Genomic DNA, 24,272 nt, shown 5'->3' with positions numbered 1-24,272 from the left:
AAGTGCAACTGTTTAAGAATCACATTAAATTTAATGAATCCTTAAGGTAGCTGCACTTTTTTTAAGGCAATGTAACGTCTAAAGCAGTTCTTCTAAATTATTATTTAAACAACATGTTTTAAAGTAATATTATTATGCCTTAGCAAGTGGTAGAACTTTCCTTCCACCTTTCCCAGCCATAGAACTTTCTCTTGGGAGCTACTATAGATTTTCACATAATAAGATAATTTAAGCCTGGTTATTTGTGCCTTGAGAGAAAATTCCAGGTTGATTAGTTTGATGATCTTTTTTTTCTTTTTGCTTTCTTGGCTGTCTGTCGTATTCTTAGGAGTCTTCTCCAATACCAAAATTCAAAAACATCAATATTCTTCCTTTCCTGCTTCTTCAAAGTTCAACATTTGCTTTCCAAGAGCATCTCATAGTTTCATAGTAGCTTTCATGATTCCGAAGTGTGTATGTATAGACACATCAGAGCATCTGAGTATCTTTTCCAAAGACTTCATGGTTCTCTACCAAGTCCTAGTCTGTGGCATATTTCTTAACTGTTTGTTCCTTTATTGTTAATGGTTCATCCTAAAAGGAAGGAACTATTCACCCAACCTATTTACAGAATGCTAATGATATAATGCAACTTTCCCAAACTTGGTATCCGCTGGATGTGCTAGAATTTCAACTATCAGAACTTCTAGTGAGGAATTCATCCTAAACAACAGAAGCTATCCATCACTTATACAGCTCTGTGATAACAGTCTGGCAATGATACTTTTGAGGAAGAATGTATGGACTCTCAGATTCATGAAACCGTATCAATTGATTCCTGATTTGATTTATAAACATAGTTTCCAAATGGAAACCCCAATCCATATTACATTCATACTCAGATTCTGTAGAGATTCTCAGTCATCCAGGTCATGGTTGTTTCAAAGGTGCTTTTTCAGGAGGCAACTGTACTTACTTGTTTTTTCTTTTGAGAAGCGAAATGTCTTCAAAATAACTCAGATTGTTAATTCATTGCACTTTTGCTTGAGCAATACAGATTTTTTTCCCCACCTTAAAGCATTAGAATTGAAGTTTGGGCAGTAGCATTTTATTATATATTTTCTTTTATTCAAATAATAAATACAGTTGGTGTATTTGCTCTATTTGGTCACTAACCAAACTAATCTCTCTCTCTCTTTCCCCAGTGGAAAATTTACAGCATAAATTTACAGCAATACTGCTGTTTAAGGATGACAGCAATGCCAAGCCCATTCCAGTTTGTAATAGACATACTTAGTGGTATGAGATCAGTATATTGCATTGACCGGAGACACAATTTTCTTAACTTAAATTTAGTACTTCCTCTATTTTTATGCTGCTCTGAACGTAGTTCCTTTTAGTTTCAACTACCGGTACTACATTGTACCTACAAACTACAAATGCCTCACCAAATTTATTATATTTAGCAATAAGGAAAACAAAACATTGAAATGGAGGATCATTTTAGATTTGTAGAGTTTTTAGTTATGGAGGCAGTCCATCCCAAGATGCTGTTGAAATCAAAGAAGTAGATGGGAAGTGGAATCCACTTCACTGTAAGAAACAAAAGCAAATAGCTCAAAATAGAGAAACCATCACTGGCTTCATTTAAAAATGAAAGAAGGGAAAAGTGGGGAAATTAATAATTTCAATTAATGTGGCAAGGGAAGCATGTAGAGAATAGCTTCTGAAGTCTGTCCAACCCTTAAAAAAAGCAACTGAAAGTAGCTCCATCTTTGATCACATGACCAAGAGACAAAGGGAGTGAGGTTTAAGAATAGAGCAGTTGTCCAACTGCATCTCCTCCAGCAATGCACTAAGAAAATTTATTCTGCCTTTTTTTCCTTGCAGCTTCTTGCCAGAACCAGCCATTTTCAAATTCAATATTTATTTTGTTGGCTTCTCCCACCATACCAAATTTGATCACATTCTGTTCTGTTTTTGGAATATTATTCTGCTGTTTGGCATATGGTCAGATAGACAGTCGTGAGCCTTTTACATAATTTGTTTCCAGTATTTCATAGAGTTTGAAGAAATAATAAAAGCAGTTAGTCTTAAGCTCAGTTAGATACAGATTGTCTTTGGAGTCCAAATCAACCATCTTATTTGTTTAGATATCATCAGATTAATATTATTCTAAAACGGGTTGACTCAACTGAAACATTTAAAATTATGTAAAAGAGGATTTTCAGTCAACAATTCTTTCCTTCAAGCCAAATCAATATGCTTACCGTGTAAAGCTCATTAAGAACCCTCATTAAATCCTCATGAAGCTGGAATGCAATTTCTTTGCTCTGTAATTAAAAAGGAATTATTAGGAAAAGAAACATAAAACTACCATTGAGCAAAAACTAGATGAAGTATTTTTTACACTAATCATATTCTTCCATTTTTTGTTCTGCCTTATGAACAGCAGAAATTTATGTCCATGTGACAGGTGTCAGAAAACAAAACACATTGCATGACTCTTGTGAAGGCAATTAAGCAATATCAATTTTACTCTTCTGTGACAATTAAATCAGCCATAACATAGAAAAATAGTGTTGACAGGTTCCATTCATAACAGGGTTTTCTTTCTTCTCCCTGACATTTATTCATAGAAAGGATGTTGGTCGTACTACATATTTGCAAATTAGCCAACTGAATAATTATTGTAGCCACTCCATTGGCAACTGATTGCTTACCAGGTTTTCTCAGCTACTTTAAAGCTAGAACTCCTGTGACTCCAATGATTTAAGTTTCTGCAAGAGTTAGAATGGATGTTTTACGCTAATTGTAAAGCCACTGCACTTTTACTGAAAAAAATAGGTTCTGCTTTGTTAGATCCAAACTAAAGCTATTCAGTTTAGCCTTCTTTGCAAGTGAGTAGTTAATTAGAAAGCAACAAGTGAACCCAACATCCTCCACTGGCCATTCTGGTTGACAATTATGGGATCTGTAGTTCAACGTCCGGAAACCACAATTTTTTAACCCTTTTGTATGCAATTAGAACTGCCAATTTTCAAGGACATATTAATTTATTATAAATAGGCAGTTAATGTTCATGAGTTTGTTAATACGTTAAATAACTGCACTTATTTTAAAAATACAACAAGCAGCCAGCTTTTAAAAAAGATTTAAAATTGTTTTAAAAGGAGTCAACAGATGATATGTTTGATAACACAGTGATATCCTGGGGAAAATCCAGAGTTTTTTGGGGGCAGGGAGAAGATTGTATATTCTTATGTTATATTTAGGGGATGCGATGGCTCAGTGGCTAAGATGCTGAGCTTGTCGATCAGCAGGTCAGTAGTTCAAATCCCTAGCGCTGCGTAACAAGATGAGCTCCTGTTACTTATCCCAGCTTCTGCCAACCTAGCAGTTCAAAAGCATGTAAAAAATGCAAGTAGAAAAATAGGGACCACTTTGGTGGGAAGGTAACAGTGCTTTGTGCACCTTCAGTGTTGTGTCATGCCAGCCACATGATCATGGAGACATCTTTGGACAGCGCTGGCTCTTCGGCTTAGAAACAGAGATGAGCACCGGCCCTAGAGCTGGAAACGACTAGCACATGTGGGGGAAACTTTACCTTTACCTTATGTTAGATTTATTCTTTTACTGTTTTAATCTTTTACAATATTGGTTTGTTGTATTGTAAGCTGCCCAGAGTTGCATGGCAGTGAGATGGACAGCATATAAATTAAATAAGAAATAAATAAAAATAATTTTGTTCATTTTCCAAGAATTCACAATATTTTGCTTCATTTGGCAACACAAACTGTGACTAATATCAGGCCGGGGTGAAATCTAACAGGTTCTGACAGGTTCTGGAGAACTGGTAGTAGAAATTTTGAGTAGTTCGGAGAACTGGTAGCGGAAATTTTGAGTAGTTCAGAGAACCGGCAAATGCCACTTCTGGCTGGCCCCAGAGTGGGATGGGAATAGAGATTATACAGTATCCTTCCCTTGCCACGCCCACCAAGCCACACCCACCAAGCAATACTATGCCCACCAAGCTCTGCCCACAGAACCGGTAGTAAAAAAATTTGGATTTCACCACTGTATCAGGCATTAGCATACATATAGAAATCGCTTACTTTGCATTTTTGCTTATATCTGGAATCAGATTACATTGTTTTCTCATCTCTTCTGTGCTGCTAAATCTTTCTGTTTTTCTTCTGTCTGACAATACCATCTTGCTCACCACATTTCTTATATCTTTTACCCTCAACATTTCTGGGTATTTCTAACTGGCAATATTGTTTACATTCTTAAAGTCCTTAAATAGCTAAAATGTTTATTTAACTAACAAAAGTCCAATACAATGGAGAAGAATAATACAATGGTTGAATATCTAGTAAAAACAGTCATGCCATTGGAAAAAATTGACTAGTATAAATTGACTGCTTCAAATACAGATAAAAATATTTTAAGTGAATTGCTACAGTAAATGGAACTTTAAAGGGTCATAGAATTGGAAGATTTGTTTAATCTAAAAGATGAGTATTTGTTGAAATGAATAAGTAATACTTATAAATGTAACTTGGGGGCTTTACCTTGTCCATTTGTTGGGAGTGGTAGGTGCAGGCTAAGTCCATTCAACATGCATCGAAATGGAACTTATTTCACTAACTATTGCTTGTGGACATCCAATCTTTCTTTCTTTCTTTCTTTCTTTCTTTCTTTCTTTCTTTCTTTCTTTCTTTCTTTCTTTCTTTCTTTCTTTCTTTCTTTCTTTCTCTTTCTTCTTCTTCTTCTCCTCCTCCCCCTCCTTCTCCTCTTTTTTTTTTTTTGCAAATTTTCCCTAATTTTCAAGGAAAAAATTCTTGGACCCAGGAGCTTCAAACACTTTTCCAATAAAAGCACAGATTTCTACACTGTACTTAAGAGTGCAATGCCATATTTATGTTTATGTCTCTCTGAAGTTCTTTCTATGGGTTCTAATAACCCAAAGGGGACAATATGGTTTTAAAAAATAAGTGACCTTTGAAATGATCTAATGTCTACTTGACATTTATGCTGAAAAGCAAATGTCAGCACTTCTACTTAATTGGATCCTATAGCCACTGCGCACCTCACAGCTCTTCTAGAAGACTGAAAATTGAAGAACTGCGCCTTTCTCTGATCATAATCAGAGAGCAGAGACAGATTTAATCAAATTAAGTGTGTGCGTGTGTGTTGTAAAAGAAAAAAGTTTATTACTGACACAGAATTAATAGAGCAATAAAGGTAAACATCTTAATTGAAGAAAGAAGATATTCTAATTAAATTAAATGTGGAGGGCTTACATAGCTCTTTTTCCCCCTACCAAGCAAAATTAGATTTCTTAACAGGAAAATAGGCAATATTAAGTGTATACCAAAAGCTATTAGCAAAGTGACATTTTAAATTTATTTAGAACATCTTTACTATTCCACTGAGTACAATGAAGTTTTCTCCCAAATAAATATAGAATAGAATAGAATAGAATAGAATAGAATAGAATAGAATAGAATAGAATAGAATAGAATAGAATAGAATAAGAGAGTTGGAAGGGACCTTGGAGGTCTTCTAGTCCAATCCCCCGCTTAGGCAGAAAACCCTACACCACTTCAGACAAATGGTTATCCAACATCTTCTTAAAAACTTCCAGTGTTGGAGCATTCACAACTTCTGGAGGTAAGTTGTTCCACTGATTAATTGTTCTAACTGTCAGGAAATTTCTCCTTAGTTCTAAGCTGCTTCTCTCCCGGATTAGTTTCCATCCATTGCTTCTTTGTCACTGCGTTATTTTATTTACCAGCTGAGCTCATTATTTCTGGACTGTCAGACTCTCCGTAGCTTTGCCAACTTCTTATCAGTAAGCTACGTGTTTCCGTATCCACCCACATTCCTTCACTTGCTTCACACTTCTCTTTCCTTTGTTCTCCTGCCAGCAAGGTCCGTCTTGGACCGGCAGGAGAATTATTTTCAAAAATGTAACAATTAACTTTTCTTAGTTAGTGAGGTGTTTTATTTTCTTTATAACAAATAAATGAGTTTTATTAGAAACCTTTCTCGCGTTTCTTTTCAGATTATTGACAACTTGGATTAAGCCACGACCCATCTCCTCTAAACCAGGGTAATTAGTCCCAGAGCCAAACATGGGATTAATAAATGCCCTGACAACTGATAGCACGAGGATGGTCTGATTTATGGCTTTTTCCTTGTTTTGTTACTTCTGATAAGAGCGCATAGGCAATTAGTTTTTAGCTACTGAGGTACGCTAATTATATTGCTAAGATGCCGAAACAGAAGAAAAAAGGAAAAATGAAGCACAGAGCTTTATCCTCTTTGGAAGAAGAACAGGAGATAGTAACACCCTCAAGATTCCAGCCTCTTGCTACGGCTACGCAATTGGAACAAGAAGGTGCCATGGGTGAAGAAGATCTGAAAATGCTTTCGGAAACACATCAAAGGACAGATATCAGAACAGCTGCTTTTGAAGATAATGAACTGCGACTGAGGTCGGTAGCTTCTTCTTCTCAATTTGCATGCTATGAATCTATTCTACCAGAGCCCACAGATTACGATGTGCTTGGTGCCAGGCCAAGAAAGTTTCCACAAACGGCAAAGCTTTTTCACCCCCACGCAGAGAGAGAAGTAATTCATTACTCTTCTCAAAGCCCTGAGCTCACCCAGCGTGAGATGGCCATCAAATCCTATCGTGAGCATGTAAAATATTATGAAAATGAACTGTCTCGATTTAAGAGAGATTTGTTTATGCTTGAGCATGATAAGGAAGAATCCCGTGACTTAAACTTTTCAAAAAGCGCCATCTTGTCTTCTTGCTCAGAGCCAAAGACACTCCCCCTGGTGGATTCTGTGTCAGGCCAATTAAGACAGACGGCACTGCATACGTCACATGAAAGTCTCCCTGATCAAGTTACACATGTCTTACATAACCACTCCTACTCAAAAGCATACAATGCCCCGTATGCAAAGCTGCCCAAAGGTGCAGCACCATCTGCTGGCAAAAGTAATTTACTACAGGAAGCTGAAATGCCACAAGTGTTTCCACAGGCCCAAACTCAAACACCCCCTGGCGGTGTTGGTGTCCTTTTAGATGGAACACAGCAAAGGCAAATGACTGCATCTCCAGCAGGTCATGCCAATATTGCAGATCAAGCACAAATGGCAACTGGAATACAGCAGATTCCAGTGCATCAGCCACAGCAGCTACAAATGCCTGCATATGTGCCCCAGCCACAAGTGCAAATAGGGCCACCTCCTGGCCCACCTCCAATGGCACAACCAAGACCATTTTTAGGTCCACAACAGGCACAGCAAATACCACAGGCATTTCTGCCAGCACAGCCAGCATACCAAGTGCAGGCTCCTCACCAGGCATTTTCTGTCTCTCCACTAACTGGTGAGTCAAAACTAAAAATGTCAGGACACAATTACAAAGCCTGGGTCAGTGAGATTACACTATTGCTTCTTAGAGAAGGCACGCATTTTATGGTATTTAACCCTCCTGCACAACCATGGGACTATGCAATAAGAGATTTAGAGATAAGGGCTCGCACAACATTATTGATGTCCATGGATACTGAACTGCAGGTCACTTTTCCACCAAATACAACAGCCCGACAAATTTGGGCTGAATTGGAAAATTGCTACAGGCCTATCTCAATTGAATCTTCATGTTTACTCATGTCTGAACTCCACGGTTCGAGATTGAAACCTGGTGAACAAATTGGAGGACATTTGACCAAACTGAAAGGTCTGAGAACAGAATTGAGAGAAAGAGGCCATAACATTGAAGATATTCAAATGATCAGCATCATTATTAACTCTTTGAACTATGAATGGAAAGATGCTGTTACAAAAATTAACCAAGTCCCAATTGCTCAACGCACAGTGGACAATGTTTGTAGACTTTTAATTGAAGAAGAGGCATTCATGCTAGCTACTCCACACTTGAGAGGACCACCCGCATCAAAAGCTCCAGCTAGGCGCCCCTTCCGAGGAAGGACCTACGCTCCAAGGACGCCAAGATGCTACACCTGTAATCGTGTGGGACATGCCACCCGGGATTGTCCCCAACGAGTTCCAGCTCCCGTCACATACCAGCCCAGAGGAACAGATTCCAGAGGCAGAGGCAGAGGCGGTAGACAAGGTCGTCGTGGTCCCCGGCGTGATCCACAAACTCCACTCGCCACATTGGCTTTAACCAATGATCCACAACCTCAACCAGAGTACGACAGACGACTCCTGTGGACTTTGGACAGTGGTGCAGCATTGCATGTTACCTACAGAAAGGAACTTTTCACAGAAATGCACGAGCCTGAACCAGAACTACGTGAACTTTATTCTTTCTCAAATCATCCTTGTCAGGTCAAAGGAAAAGGAACTGTTTATGTTGAAGAGCTCGATGCATTCATTCCTGATGTTTATTACATACCAACAGCAACCAGTAATTTGCTTAGTCAGTATCACTTGTCTAGAATGTTAAAGTTCCAAGTTCACCACCTTGAAAAAGCAAGTTACATAGTTAAAGATGGAGATATTGTTGCTGAAACCATATTAATTGGTGGTGTTTATTACTTAAAGCCAAAGCCTAAAACACAAACACAGGCAAGTATGCAAACTCCAAAAGGGGACAGTACAGGCCCAGAGAGAGATACTCCAGTGAGAGATCCTGTTGCTATTCCTAAGGCTCCTAAAGCCAACAAAAATAGAATTGGTAAACAGGTTGCTCAGAGCAAGCCTGAGGTTCCGCATAAAAATGTTAATGTTGAGAATTCACTAACTGGTAAACCTTTGCATTCCAGGTGTATCCATAAATGGCATAGAAGATTGGGGCATGCCAGTTTCCGTGTTCTTAGGAAGATGCCGGAGTTCGCAAAAGGTTTGGATCTAAAGGGGTGTAAGGTGTTTTTGGATTGTGCTGTATGCAAGAAGGCCAAATCCAAAGCAGCAGCCATTCCCAAACACGCTACACGCCTGTCAACATGCATTTTTGATTTGGTTCACATTGACATAGTTGGTCCATTCCCGCCATCATTTGGTGGTAGAAAATATTTTCTAACAATTGTTGATAATTACTCTAGATATGGATATGTATATCCTATGAAAGAAAAATCAGAGACTTTTCAGATCTTTAAAGACTTTGCAACCCTTGTTTCTACCCAACACCAAGTTCGCATCGCCAGAATCCAGAGTGATCGTGGTGCCGAGTTCATGTCTCAGCGTTTCCAAGACTGGATGCGTAAGAATAGAATTATTCATCAGACTTCACCCCCTGACACATCGGCTCACAACGGAGAGGTACTGCAAACCATGATGCGTTGTCTCCTAGAAGACGCCAACCTTGGTAAGATATACTGGGGTGAAGCTATCAAGTACGCAAATTACATTGTAAACCGTACTTGGAGCAGTGTAATAAATCAGACTCCTTTCTTCATGTTGTATGGCTACAAGCCCGATCTTAAAAACATCCATATTTTTGGTTCATACGCTATGGTGAACATTCCCTTAGCTCAAAGAAGAAAAGGAGGTCCAGCAGCAAAGAGACTGAGATTTATGGGTATTGATAATAACTCAAAGTGGAGCAAATTTATTGACTCTAAACATGTAATTGTGATTTCCCAATCTGCTAATTTTGAAGAAGATATTGACTGGTCCAGGATTCATTCCAATGATCCTGGAGTTTATTTTCCCAGAGATGATACTGCTGATGCTACGCAGATTGATGATCAAGATTCCACTAATTCTTCTCAACCCGATGTTCCGTCTTCGCAAGCTGCGGATGCTGATGCTAGCGACGAAAGTGAGGACGAGGACGAAGCAGAAGAAGACTGGACAGTTGTTCCGAGACGTTCCAAGAGGGCCACAAAAGGAATCCCTCCACAACGATATTCTTGGCAACTGACAAAAGCACCCTTGCCTTTGATTTGCAATGTCACACTTCCACCTGATAATTTCACACAAATCAAGCAGCTCCCTGATTCAGAGCAAGACAAATGGTATGATGCAATGCAGGTTGAAATGGACAGTCTAAAGAAACTTAAAGTATTTACACCTGCAAAACCTCCAGCAAACAAAAAGGTCATTGGCACTCGATGGGTCTACAGAATCAAAAAGAAACCAAATGGTGAGTCACTGTACAAAGCCAGACTCGTAGCTCAGGGTTTCGCTCAACGTTATCCTGAGGACTACACAAATACTTACTCACCGACAGTCAGAACTGAGAGTGTAAAAATTGCTTTAGCAACTGCAACTATCCTTGGTTTAGAAGTTTTCCAGTTTGATGTTGACACGGCTTATCTACATGCAGACCTAGACGAAGAGATCTACGTGAGAAGTCCTCCAGGATTCCGACAGCAAGAAGGGGATACCTGGTTCCTAAACAAAAGTCTCTATGGTCTGAAACAATCTGGTTTAATGTGGTACTTATGTCTTACTGACAAACTAAATTCAATGGGCTTTATTAAGTCCGAAACTGATGAGTGCGTGTTCACAAAAAGATCTAACAATGCATATGAGATAGTTCTTGTTTATGTTGATGATATTGTTTATATTGGTCCAAATAAGCAAATGAGTGAAATTTTTGCCAAAGCTTTGCAGAGATACTTCACATTGAAATCATTAGGTCACATTAGCACTTATTTAGGTGTTCAGATTGAAAAGACACAGAAGGGGTTTAGTCTTTCACAAGAAGATAAAATTGAACAAGTTTTGCATCATTGCAACATGAAAGATGCTAACACAACAAAGACACCCATGCAAACAGATTTTCATAACTTGACACAAGAAGAAAGTCCTGAGTTCGAGGATCAAACACTTTATCGTTCAGTCATAGGGTCACTGTTATACATTAGTAGTTGGACCAGACCCGACATTGCACTTAGTGTTAATCTCTTATCTCGACACGTAGGTAAGGCAAAACAGTTTCACTGGACATGTATTAAGAAATTACTGAGATACCTAAAATACACCAAACACATGAAATTATTGTTAGAACCAACACATACTGATTATGCAGAATTATGTTGTTATGCAGATTCTGATTGGGCAAGTGATAAGAAATCACGTAAAAGTACTTCAGGTTATATGATGTTCTTAAATGGATGTCCTGTTTATTGGCAAGTACGTAAACAGAATTTTGTTTCTTGTTCATCTACTGAAGCTGAATATGCTTGTGTTTCAGATGCATGTAATTCCCTAACTTGGTTTGATGCTTTAGTCACAGATATCTGGACACACCCGATCCGACCAATCACCGTGATGGAAGACAATGAATCGGTGGTTTATATTTCTGAATCTCATTTTACGGGTTCTAGGTCCAGACACATTGACATCCGTTATCAAAACATAAAACATTTAGTGAAAAAAGGTTTTGTCAAAATGCAATATGTATCTACACATGATCAAATTGCTGATATGCTCAACAAACCACTTCCAGCAGCTCAACACGAGTATCTGCGTGAGAAGATGTGCCTTATTTGATGATGAACTGATATTCGCTCAACTGGCAAAGAAGGGGAATGTCACTGCGTTATTTTATTTACCAGCTGAGCTCATTATTTCTGGACTGTCAGACTCTCCGTAGCTTTGCCAACTTCTTATCAGTAAGCTACGTGTTTCCGTATCCACCCACATTCCTTCACTTGCTTCACACTTCTCTTTCCTTTGTTCTCCTGCCAGCAAGGTCCGTCTTGGACCGGCAGGAGAATTATTTTCAAAAATGTAACAATTAACTTTTCTTAGTTAGTGAGGTGTTTTATTTTCTTTATAACAAATAAATGAGTTTTATTAGAAACCTTTCTCGCGTTTCTTTTCAGATTATTGACAACTTGGATTAAGCCACGACCCATCTCCTCTAAACCAGGGTAATTAGTCCCAGAGCCAAACATGGGATTAATAAATGCCCTGACATTCTTGTCCTACCCTCAGGTGCTTTGGAGAGTAGCTTGACTCCCTCTTCTTTGTGGCAGCCACTGAGATATTGGAACATTGCTATCATGTCTCCCCTAGTCCTTTTTTTCATTAAACTAGACATCCCAGTTTCTGCAACCGTTCTTCATATGTTTTAGCCTCCAGTCCCCTAATCATCTTTTTTTGCTCTTCTCTGCACTCTTTCTAGAGTCTCAACATCTTTTTTACATTGTAGCGACCAAAACTGAATGCAGTATTCCAAGTGTGGCCTTACCAAGGCATTATAAAGTGGTATTAACACTTCACGTGATCTTGATTCTATCTCTCTGTTTATGCAGCCTAGAATTGTGTTGGCTTTTTTGGCAGCTGCTGCACACTGCTGGCTCATATTTAAATGGTTGTCCATTAGGTTGTCCAAAATCCCTCTCACAGTTACTACTATTGAGCAAGGTACCACATATACGTACCTGCACATTTGGTTTTTCTTGCCTAAATGTAGAAACTTTTTTTTTCACCATTGAATTTCATTTTGTTAGATAGTGCCCAATGTTCAGTCTGTCAAGTTCCTTCTGTATCTTAAGCCTATCTTCTGGAATGGTGGCTATTCCTGCCAGCTTGTGTCATCTGAAATTTGATCCCCATCTATCCCCTCATCCAAGTCATTGATGAAGATGTTGAAGAGTACTGGACCTAAAACAGAACCTTGGGGTACTCCACTGCATACTTCCCTCCATATAGATGCAGTTCCATTGATGTCTAAATGTTGAGTGCGGTTGGTCAGCCAGTTATGAATCCATCTGGTGGTGATGCTGTCTAACCCACATTTTTCTACTTTATCCAGTAGTAGGTTATGGTCTACTTTATAAAATGCCTTACTGAAGTCCAAGTAAATTATAACAGTATTCCTCTGGTCCACCAATTTTGTCACTTTGTCAAAGAATGCAATAAGATTAGTCTGGCATGATCTGTTTTTGACAAACCCATGTTGGCTTTTGGTTATTACTTTGTTTGCTTCTAGGTGTTTGCTGATTTGTTGCTTGATTATCTTTTCCAGAATCTTCCCTGGAATTGTGATCAGGTTGATAGATCTGTAGTTTCCTGGATCTATTTTTTTTTCCTTTTTGAAGATGGGAACTACATCAGCTCTTTTCCAGTCCTCTGGCAGTTCCCCGGAACTCCAGGATCTTTGAAAGATATAGTTCAGTGGTTCTGAGATCTCGTCTGCCAGTTCCTTCAGAACCTCAGGGTGTAATCCATCCAGTCCTGGTGATTTGAACTTGTCTAGGGTAGACAAGTATTCACTTACCATTTAATCCCCTATTTTAACTTGTGTTCCTAATCTGCTTTTTGTGGTGTTGTTTTTGATAGGTTGGACTGTTTTTTCCCTTTATGTAAAGACAGATGCAACAAATGAGTTAAGTAGTTCTGCTTTCTCCTTATTGCTTGTCACCTTCTTGCTACTTTCTCCCAGCAATGGACCAATTGTTTCCTTGACTTTTTGTTGTTTTTAACATGTAAGAAGATTATTTTTTTGTTATTTTTTACTTTTGTCGCAAGCCTTTGTTCATTGTGAGCCTTAGCTTTCCTCACTTCATCTTTACAGGCGCGGGCTATTTGCTGATATTCTGCCTTAGTTGTTTGCCCCTCTTTCCACTTTTTATACTTGTCCTTTTTGTCTTTCAATTTGTCAGAGAATTCTTTATGCAGCCATGCTGGTTTCTTTTGAGAGCTGTTATTTTTCTTCTTCATTGGTATTGTGCTAGACTGGGCTTTTATAATCTCACTTTTCAAAATTTCTCAAGCTTCTTGAATTGTTTTCCCCTTTTAGGATTCTCATCTATGGAATCCTTCCCAAGCTCTCTCTAAGTTTATTGAAATTAGATCTCTTAGAGTCCAAGACTTTGTTCTACTACTTGTGCTTGCATAATGTTGAATTCCAATATTGCCTGATCCTTGCCTCCAAGGTTCCTGTAGCTTCAACATATAGATACAATTGCCACCCAAAATGTTAATTTGTTCTTACTTTGCCCTGATGGGTATCTAAAAGTTCTTAGTAACCATCTGAAACCCCTGAGAAGGAAACACAGCCCAGGTTACATAAATTTGGATTTAATTATTTAATATCAAATCATAGTTTGGGAAACATCCTTAAATGTGATCCAACCACCTACTCAATGCAGGATCCATTAGTGATCTTTAGGAGATGGCCATTCAGCTTTTGTCTGAGGACTTCTATTATTGGAGAACTCAACACTTCCATTTCTTTAATATTTCTGTAAAGTCAGGAAATTTCTCATACTGAACCTACATACATCTCTGTAGCTTTAATCTGGTCCTTCTCAGTATAAAAAATAAGATCACTCTGTGTTTCAACTCTACAGATATTTAAAAATTTCTACCATATCTCCCCTTAGTTATCTCTTCCATAGGCTAAGGTAAGTGGTACATAACTGAACATAAAGTACAATAGATATTTAGAGATAATTTATCTGACAGGGCAAAGGCTGCAAAGCCCTGTGAAAATACTCAATGCTTATTCTTCCATGTACCTCTAAAACAGAAAGCAAAAATATCTTTAAAAATTAGGTTCTCGTTAAAATATTTATGAGCATGCCATCATCTCAAAATGTTTCCTTAGCTGGAAGTGAACACAAATTATTATAAAACTTTATAGAATTTGTCAAAATGGAAGGCACAGAATAATGTAATTAACGATGCAAGCTTACAGTTTATTTGCTATAATTAAAGTACAGAATTTCAGATCATCACCACATTCCTAATTTACACAAACTCAATCCCTGATGTGATTTTATAATCTCTGTTGTTTTATCCTCAAGGATTTTGTAAAGAATTTACAAAGTTCTTTGCAGTTTTTTTAAGGTGGAGTTTTTAGCAAGCTTGATAATAGTTTTCTTTTTCATTAAAAATGTAACTTCTCCCAAGTATTGAAAAAATAATAGAATTATCTTGTATATTGGCTTAGATTTGATATCCATAGACCAGGGGTGTCAAACTCGATTTCATTGAGGGCCACATCAGGATTGTGCTTGACCTTTGGGGGGCCAGGGTGGGTGTGGCCAGCTCAATGTCACTCGTATTGGGGGCGCCTGTGGTAGCCCGAGAAGTCTGCCAGCAAAAACTGGTCCCAAGCTCCGTTTTTGGATTGGAAGGCCTCCTGCAACCGTCTGCCAGTGAAAACAGAGCTCGGGAGGGCTGTACACAAACCTCCCAAGCTCTGTTTTCTCTGGCAGAGGCACTGCAGGCTAATCCTTTGCTGTTTCCAGGTTGGCTCCGCGGGCCAGATCTAAGCATCCTGTGGGCCGGATCTAGGCCCTGGGCCTTGAGTTTGACACCCCTGCCATAGACTATCTTCCCTTTGTTGAAGATAACACAATATACTTAACCATATAGCATTTAGCTTTTCTGCACTTAAAATTGTATATTCTTGTCACTTTCAACAAAAAAGCCTCTTCTCCATATTAATAGTGAAAAATGTCATAATGAAGTCAATTACTAATTTCAGAGTATTTGGTTTCAAATTATGTCTTTTAGATAGTTCTATTTCATTGGAAATGAGAAAAACAACATTGTTATACCTTCTTGAACACTCTGGTGGAATCTTCACTTATCTGCATAAAACGCATGATGACATTGTTCAGGTAGATATCGCTCAGTGTTGCATGGTCTTTGCTTTCTCTTCTTACTTGGTTGAGTAGTAAATACCAACAATTTACTGGAGATAGCAGATTCTGGTCTTTCCTAGTAAGCATACATATGTTATATAGTTTATATCAGTTGCAGGTACCATTGTCTTTTATTTATTTTAATTAAAATATTTGCAGCCATTAAATTATATAAATATATTAACAAACCAGCATTTTCAAGGTTGTATTTATGTGTAAATTATATCTTAACATTCATTAAGCACCCTTTCAATGCTGAAAATCAGCATTCTGAAATAACAGTAAAGCCTTCCAGGGCGTATTTAAGGACAGTTGAGATTTTAAACTTTTTAAAAGGCTATAGGTTTGCAATCAGACTTAAGTTTACATTTTTAAAAATAAAGTCATAAATAAATATGTGCCATTTTAAAAGGTAACATATATTTATTTATCCTGTAAATCTGCTTTTATCAGTAGCACTCATATCTATGCAGGAAGTCAACAAACAATAGTGAATAAGGCCCTGTCCAGATGGTCTGCTTTAGTGTTTACAGTTTAGAGCTATAGCTTGAAATGTAGGATATAATTCAAGGACAGGACATCCAATGGTCCCTTGTGGGAAGCTAGTCATAAAACTGGAAAAGCTACTCTCTAGGTGGCACAAAAAGTGAAACAGGCAGAGGCATTCTGGTTTTACACTCAGTAATGTCTGGAGGAAAAAGATGATTCCATGTTAATCTTTATAACTTTACATAATGATATAACTACTTCAACAACAATTCAAATTTTGCTGTTGTTTTATAGTTGGCACAAAGGCACTGTAAATTTTGGAGTTGGGTATCCAACAAATTTAAAACATAGAATATTGCTTCATTTCTCCACCTCTAAAATGTTTATTTCCTCCTGGAGAAAATTCATTTATGTGGTCACTAAGCATAAACAATAACACTGATAATCAATAATGGATATTACATAGTACAAAATACAGAATATTCCAAGATTTGTAAGGGAGGGAAATAGTTGAAACCACCAAATTCTCAAGTGATTGTGCACATTAAAAATCAAAATGCAAAAGGATAAATATTGCTATTTTAATAAACAATATTGAAATTAAATAAATATGCAACTCTCAAATGAAAAACATTTACAAATGAAACAAATGAATTGTATTCAGATTCATAGTATTAGTGCAATATAACCTGATCTAGTCTAGGAACAAATCACATATCTGGATAATCTGCCTAGGAAATACTGCTTTCACATACTTTGGTATCCTTGTTAGGTCTATAGTACAGTATTAATAACCAGATTATGAGACCAAAATAAGATGATTTGTTTCACACCATAATTTAGAAGTCATCCTTAGATCATAGTTCAAATTTCATGGAGAATATCTATTTTTTAAAAGGTTAGGATGTCTTTAGAAAAATTGGCTGAGTGCACGAAGCACATAAGATCAATTCTAGTCCAAGAAACCATGGTTGATTGCACAGCAATTCTGAAAATTAATTTAGCCTTCAATTGTATAAGGAATCTCAGCTTACTTGTACTGTTGATGATCTTTAGTACTTCTTGTTTTTGCCATGAATCTTTCAGCTAACTTTTCAAGACTGCGTGAATATTCCGTTTCTATTTCTGCCTTTTTACGAAAGAAGTCTTGCAAGTCTTGAAGAAGCTGCACTCTCATCTCAGTTTGCTGCTCTAGACATTTTTGTTGTTCTATTAGCTGAGCTCGAATTTCTAGATGGAAACATAGCAGTTTGGTTAGAAATTTACTAATTTATCAGCAACCTTTCTCATACACATACTTTCATGAAGTTTATACCATACAATTTAGGAATAATCAGATCATTAGCGAGAATGTACAAATGGTTCGTGGACAGGCTACATTTGATGCTTGTTAAAGGAAACATGTTAAACCTGTAATGAAAAATAATTCATTGGTTATCAATTTTGGAGAAATTAAAAGAGTTGCAGTCAATCAAATACATTGTTTCCACATTGCATGAGATCTTGGGAAATACTGCTTTCGGTATAAATTCTGGTTTTACTCACAGTAATGTCTGGAGGAAACAGATGATTTCATGTTAATCTTCACAATTTTACATAATGATATAACTATTTCAAAAACAATTCAAATTTTGTGGTTTTATAATTGGCACAAAGATATTGTATTTGATGTAAACTTTGGGGTCGGGGTCCAACAAATTTAAAACATAGAATATCTGCTTTATTTCTCCATCTCTAAAATATACTGCTCAAAAAAATAAAGGGAACACAAGCAGAAGACATCCGAGATCTGAATGAATGAAATAGCCTTATTAAATACTTTGTTCTTTATATACAGTAGTTTACACACTGCTCAAACAACTAAAGGGAACACAAAACTACTGTAAGTAACGAACAAAGTTACATTAACACTAACACTGATAATCAACAATGAATGCTACATAGTACAGAATACAGAATATTCCAAGATTTGTAAATTTCCTGGCATGGTTATATCATTTTATAAATGATGTATCACGTTATTTTGAATGTGCTAAGCAATTATATTTCCTTGATTGTTATGAAAAGTGGAAGCTTTTTGGTAGTGCCTTGTCTAAGATCATCATAACCTTTTCATCCTGAAATCCAGGAGGCCTTCAAGTGAATTAGCTGCTGAAGCTTTCTGAATACTATTGTAAATCTGGAAATCTCTTCCTAAAGACTTAAATATCTTGTTTGCTGAATGAAGGACAGAAAAGATCTGGCCTTAACATTTAAAAATGAGGGCCAAGGAAAATATTTTTTAGAACTGATGTTGTTGGGTCAGACCTGTTCCATTACTTGCTTGTAACATCTATAGAAAATATAACAGGGTCACTGCATTATACATTTTCTCTTAGCAGATGTGTACAAAGTAATACATCACAGAATGACACAATGTGTTATGTTAAACACTGCGAAGTGAGAGGAGATTTCATGTGGTAGCAACTCCATGTCTTAAAAACATTCAGCTTCTTTCACATTTTTTTCTAAATGCAAATGAAACACACACACACACACGCAAGGACATTGTTAGTTTTAGGAATAAATGTTAAGATTCTCTTTCCCCTTCTGATCTTAAAACTTGTTCATAATCTTCCACAAGTCATGGGTATGTATATTTTAGTAGGAAATTAACAGTATAATAATATGTAATTATGTAACACATGTTGACAACAGTAGAAATTCAGAATGTTAACAAAAATTCACCAAGCTTCCAATCTGCCTTTGAAAGAAAAGAATTTAGTTTGGCGATTTGAGGACCATGAATCAGAGTACATTCATGTAGACAAGACATCAGATCCAACAGATGCAATGTTAAGTGAAGAAATCCGGCATGATGAAAAGAACACAATCTAAAGCTCTAGAGAACTCTTATAATATCAGCTATCCTCTCTCCCCAAACAATATTTTTCTATGGAGGAAGCTGACAAGTACAGATGTAAGTCACTGAATGATGAAACATCAAGTAGTTTATATTTTATGTATGACTCATTGGACTCAGAAACAAATTCATCACTGGTCAGTCTACTTTCTTTCCTAAGCATATTGCTGATTTCTAATCTAATTTTAGCTTTCAATATTGCATGTAAGCCCGCATTCCTGTGTGTTCTGAATTGTGGGTTCCAGATTTTCTTTGGCATTCTGAATTCAGTGATGTGCCCCTTCTCTCTTAGGGTATTCTGTAAAAAATCTCCTTTAACACAAACCCTTCAGGGTGTTATCTGAGTAGCAGGTTGCTCAGCAAATGCTGGAGAAATTGTTTATTACTTGAAGCGGAGCTGGTAAGAACATTCCTAAGGGAGTATCACCATCTGTCTTGAGAGAAAAACTAAACAATAATTCTTCATATTATTTTTTTTTCTTTACTTCCACATATTCCTCAGTGCAGAATTTTAACCATCCAAGGTAAAAAAACTATTCACAGACAAAATAAAAGGCTGAATTTCAGTGGTTCTTGAAATAATGAAATCATTATTAAGATTTCTTCATTTTGATTTTGATTGTTTTTTAAATTGCTGCTAGGAAAAAATAAGGAGTTTTTCACTATATAAACCAAATACTGAAGCACTGGCTGAATATTGAATAATTTTTATAACATTTTTTCTTTCATTTGATAAACATTATAAAACAATGAAATATATGTATGAAGGCATACAGGTAGTCCTCAACTTATAACCATTCGTCTAGTCTAGTTCGGAATTACAACAGCATTGAAAAAATTGACTTGTGACTGTGGCAGCATCCCCATGGCCACATGGTTAAAATTGACGACTGATGCATATTTATGATGGTTGCAATGTTCCGGGATCATATGATCACCTTTTGTGACCTTCTGACCAGCGAAGTCAATGGGGAAGCCAGATTCACTTAACAACTGTGTTACTAAATTAACATCCGCAGTGATTCATTTTATAACTGTGGCAAGAAAGGTAGTGAAATGGGGCAAAACTCCATGGCAGAAATGTCCACTTAGCAACATAAATTTTGGGCTCAATTGTAGTTGTAGGACTACCTGTACGGATTAAATTCTGTCACATTCTATCACATTCAAATAAATCAACTCTATTATCTCATGGAAATGTATTAGCTGGAAAAAGAATACCAGTCAATATATTTATTTAAGGGCAAGTATTTTAATTCTAAGAGACGCTCAGTGGCTAAGATGCTGGGCTTGTCGACTGAAAGGTCGACAGTTCAGCGGTCTGAATCCCTAATGCCACGTAATGGGGTGAGCTCCCGTTACTTGTCCCAGCTTCTGCCAACATAGCAGTTCGAAAGCACGTAAAAAATGCAAGTAGAAAAATAGGACCACCTTTGGTGGGAAGATAACAATGCTCCGTGTGCCTTTACTGTTTAGTTATATCGGCCACATGACCACGGAGACATCTTTGGACAGCATTGGCTCTTCGGCTCTGAAACAGAGATGAGCACGGCCCCCTAGAGTCAGGAACGACTAGCACATATGTGCAAGGGGAACCTTTACCTTTACTATTTTAATTCTATAACAGTGGTTCTCAACCTTCCTAATGCCGCGACCTTTTAATACAGTTCCTCATGTTGTGGTGATCCCCAACCACGGGTGGGTTCTAAATTTTTTTACTACCGGTTCTGTGGGCGTGGCTTATTTTGTGGGCGTGGCTTGGAGGTCATGTGACTGGGTGGGCATGGCTAGCTGGTCATGTGACCGGGTGGCCATGGCTATGTGTACAGGGACTACTCAGAGGGCTGAAAAAAAGTCATTTCTGACAGGTCCTCGCACTTTTGACTGGTCCTCACACTTATGACCATCCTCACATTTATGCCTGTGCAGCATTCTTAACAACCATGTCACTCATTTCACAACTGCTTCTCTTCAACATGGTATAAGATAGGGCAAAAAACGTAAAATGTGAGGACAGTCGTAAATTCGAGGACTGGTCAAAAGTGCGAGGACCAGTCAAAAATAACTTTTTCAGCCCTCTGAGTAGTCCATATGCATAAAAGGATACAGCAATAGAGAGGGATGAAGGAAGGGAAGGGAAATTAGAGTAGGAGTGAGGGTAAGAGAGGGAGGAAGAGAGGAGGAGAAGGAGAAAGAAAGAGGAAGTAGGGAGAAGAAGAAGAGGGGGGGAAGAGAAAGTAAGAAGGAAAGAAAAGATAGAGGTGGTAGGTTTGAGGAGAAAGATTGCTGTACAATAAAAAAGATGAAAGGGAAGAAAGCCAACCCCAAACAAATATAAAGGTATTAAGATAAAGAATGAATTGTTAAACTTTAAAGAATAAAAGAGAACAAATAGCAATAAATAGCAATAATTAGAAACACACATACAAACATACAACATATTTTCTTTGAACAGAGTATTTGGCCGGTTCACAAATTTAAACAGTTGTAGGAGGTTAGCACCCACCCCTTTCCTAGAAGAATGAAATATTTTGGGAAATATTAAAAAGGCAGAATATTATATTTCCCTGGATGAGAAATGGAGAAGCATATTTTACAGACAAAGCAGCTCCCACCTTCCTGCCCCCCACTCTTTGTTAATGGGCCAGAGGCAGAAAGTCAATCCTTTGTCAAAGGACATTTGCAACACAATAGCAACAGAAACTAACACAATGGGCCCCATCTAGCAACCGAAACTCACCACACATGACCTGGGAAGCATGTGATCTGGGAAGCACATGTGACCATCAGCCAGCAAGGCTAGCTAAGACCCCCACCCCCGGGAGTCTGACAACCAATCAGGATACTCTTTCCGGGCCCCAAGAAATGCAAAGCCAGAGAGAGCATAAAAACCCGAGGATTTACTGTATCTGCCCCTTTTCTGTTCAGGAACTCAAGCCATGTGATCCTGTCCACCATTAAACCATCTTTCCAAGCAGTCTCCATGTTTCCAGTGTCTTTTTCCCCACTTGGAGCAGAACCCAGAAGGATATTTCTTCCAACACAGTGTTTAGTCATTTCAATTAAATTTACAATTTCTATATTTCCTTTTTACCATATTTATTCTTCATCTATTTTTTTAAAAAAACTAATATTACCCTTCATCCTCATCTCTAATCTTAATCAAATTCAATTTTTCCCTTCTATTCTATATTATACATTGTCATCTATTTTTATATTCATCCTCACATTGGTTAATTATGTAATTATGTAATACAGTTTAGTACAAATTCAACGTTTTAATATAAATCAATTAGTTATATAACTATCTTTTTTGTATATTAATCAATATGAAGATGAATATTCCAATTATTTCCATGCAATCCAATTTCTTACAAATCAATTAATTATATTTACCAATAATAATAAACCAAATAATTTCCCCCATATATTCCTCCAAACCACAATTTAACCATTTCTGCTTTCAACACAATATACAATTAATAGTATCTCAATTATTACAATTCCCTAGTTAAATAGAGCTTTTTTTCTTTTGTGTTTTAAAATCTTGAACCTCTTCTTTTGCCCTAAATTTCCCATTGTTTGCAGTTTTGCACCTACCTTTTTTGGTGAGGAAAAAGAAATCTCTCTGCCTCATTTTGTCACATTGTAGCAAAGACCCTTCTTTACTTTCAATTTCGCTTTTTCAGCATAGGTAGGGGGAAAAAAAATTTGCTCCAGGAATTTACTTCTTTGCAGCTAGCTCTTTGAAGCTCCGCGGCAAGAATTTAAAGTTTTTTTTCCCTCTAGCCATCAGCTGGGACTCTGGAGGCAGCAATAGATTGGGAGTGGGCGGGGTAAGCGAATGGCGACCGGGCGATCCAACAGAGGCAGAGGGTGAGGGTGAGTGAAGGCGTGGGGGGAGGTGAGAGAGGGCTTTGGTGACCCCTGTGAAATAGTCGTTCGACCCCCAAAGGGGTCACGACCCCCAGGTTGAGAACCGCTGTTCTATAAGGAATGCATTTAAAGAAAACTACTGAATATTTATCCCTTAATCTATGCTTTACATTGTTCAGAGTCAGTTGGGGCAAAGGCTGTGGATAGTGTTCTGTTATTTTCCTCAATAGATATTTTCAGGTGTGTTGGATTTTGCTTCATTTTGTTCCTGGTCAGCTTTATAACAGACTTCGTTTACTGATTGCTTCTCTCCCCCTATTTTATTTTGGCCTTAAACCATCAAATTATCAAGTAGTAAAAATTGTTTTTGTTTTTTTTTTAAATTGTCAGAATGGTTATTACTTAATAGTTTTGGTAACTTGCTTTTGAATCTATGTATTATTCCTGAGATATACACCTATAATAAAGGCAGGAGATACACACAAACATATATACTGTATACATACACACACACACACACCTGCCTTCCACTATACATCTTTTAAGCTCTACCCGTGAATTGGAATTGAAAGTAAAAGTTAAAACCCGCTAGATCTGTTGCCTAATCAACCACCTTGTTTCTGAAGTTCTATAATATTTTTGGGGGGTTATTTTATTGCTAAAGATGAATGCAGATATTCTTCTGAATTAAGAATTAATTTTCTATCCCCACAACCAAGTCAATTCTGGCCAGGAGCTCTTCGTCCTGCTGTTTAGTCTGTAGAAAGTTCTACTCATTGGAGTAATAAGGGTGCCAAAATACTCCACGTAATTGCAGAGATCTTTGATTCTCGTTCTTGGCCATTCGTAATCGCAGCTGAGAGTCATTTGGCTGCCTATTCTCTCAGACTTTTCAATGGATGGCACTTGGCCCATCCACAATCTGGTAGGCCTGAAACATCATAGTAGAATGCTGAGTAACATTTTGAGCACCATCGTAGAGCACCACTCTATTGTGGAAACCAGCCATCTGTGCCAGCAATGAAGTGTTGGCACTACATCTGTTCATCGCAATATAACAAAGTCTGTATTTTGCTCTCTGCAGGGAGGGACCTGGAAATACAAGGAAAAGAACAGGGTCTTTTCATGCTTTAAACCTCTGTTTCTCATTTCAAAGTGTAAGCAGCTGAATAAAACACAGATGTACACTGACACCCATTCTTACTTATTTGTAAATTCTAAGTTTAAGACTGGACTTTAGGAGTTTTATTAAATGTTTTTCACTAACATTCACATTGAAAATTAAATTGAAATGAGATGTTGCTTTAATCAGGAATAACATGGCATGGAAGAATCGACACTCTTTTGCTTCTTAACGTTTCTGTTTTTGCAGCTAAATGTAAATATATTGCAAAAACTGTTTTTGCTCAGAGACAAAGTTGAAC

At 37.5% G+C, this 24,272-nt stretch overlaps 1 protein-coding gene across 1 annotated transcript in view; it reads right to left on the bottom strand.

Annotated features, from left to right (window-relative positions):
* The window catches only part of SRGAP1 (SLIT-ROBO Rho GTPase activating protein 1), a 155,693-nt gene that overhangs the window by 45,189 nt on the left and 86,232 nt on the right, over nt 1-24,272 (bottom strand). The window contains exons 2-4 of the mRNA XM_070946667.1: nt 17,105-17,300; nt 15,495-15,657; nt 2,250-2,312 (exon numbers count right to left, since the gene is read on the bottom strand). Coding sequence (XP_070802768.1) covers nt 2,250-2,312; nt 15,495-15,657; nt 17,105-17,300 — 422 coding nt within the window. The remainder of the gene's footprint in view (nt 1-2,249; nt 2,313-15,494; nt 15,658-17,104; nt 17,301-24,272) is intronic.

The sequence above is a fragment of the Pituophis catenifer genome, unplaced genomic scaffold (assembly GCF_029215685.1).
Source record: "Pituophis catenifer annectens isolate HBS135680 unplaced genomic scaffold, rPitCat1.0.hap2 SCAF_7, whole genome shotgun sequence".
NCBI lineage: Eukaryota > Metazoa > Chordata > Lepidosauria > Squamata > Colubridae > Pituophis > Pituophis catenifer.
Note: the sequence above shows the minus strand (reverse complement) of the source record. Positions and strands in the feature narration are given on the sequence as shown.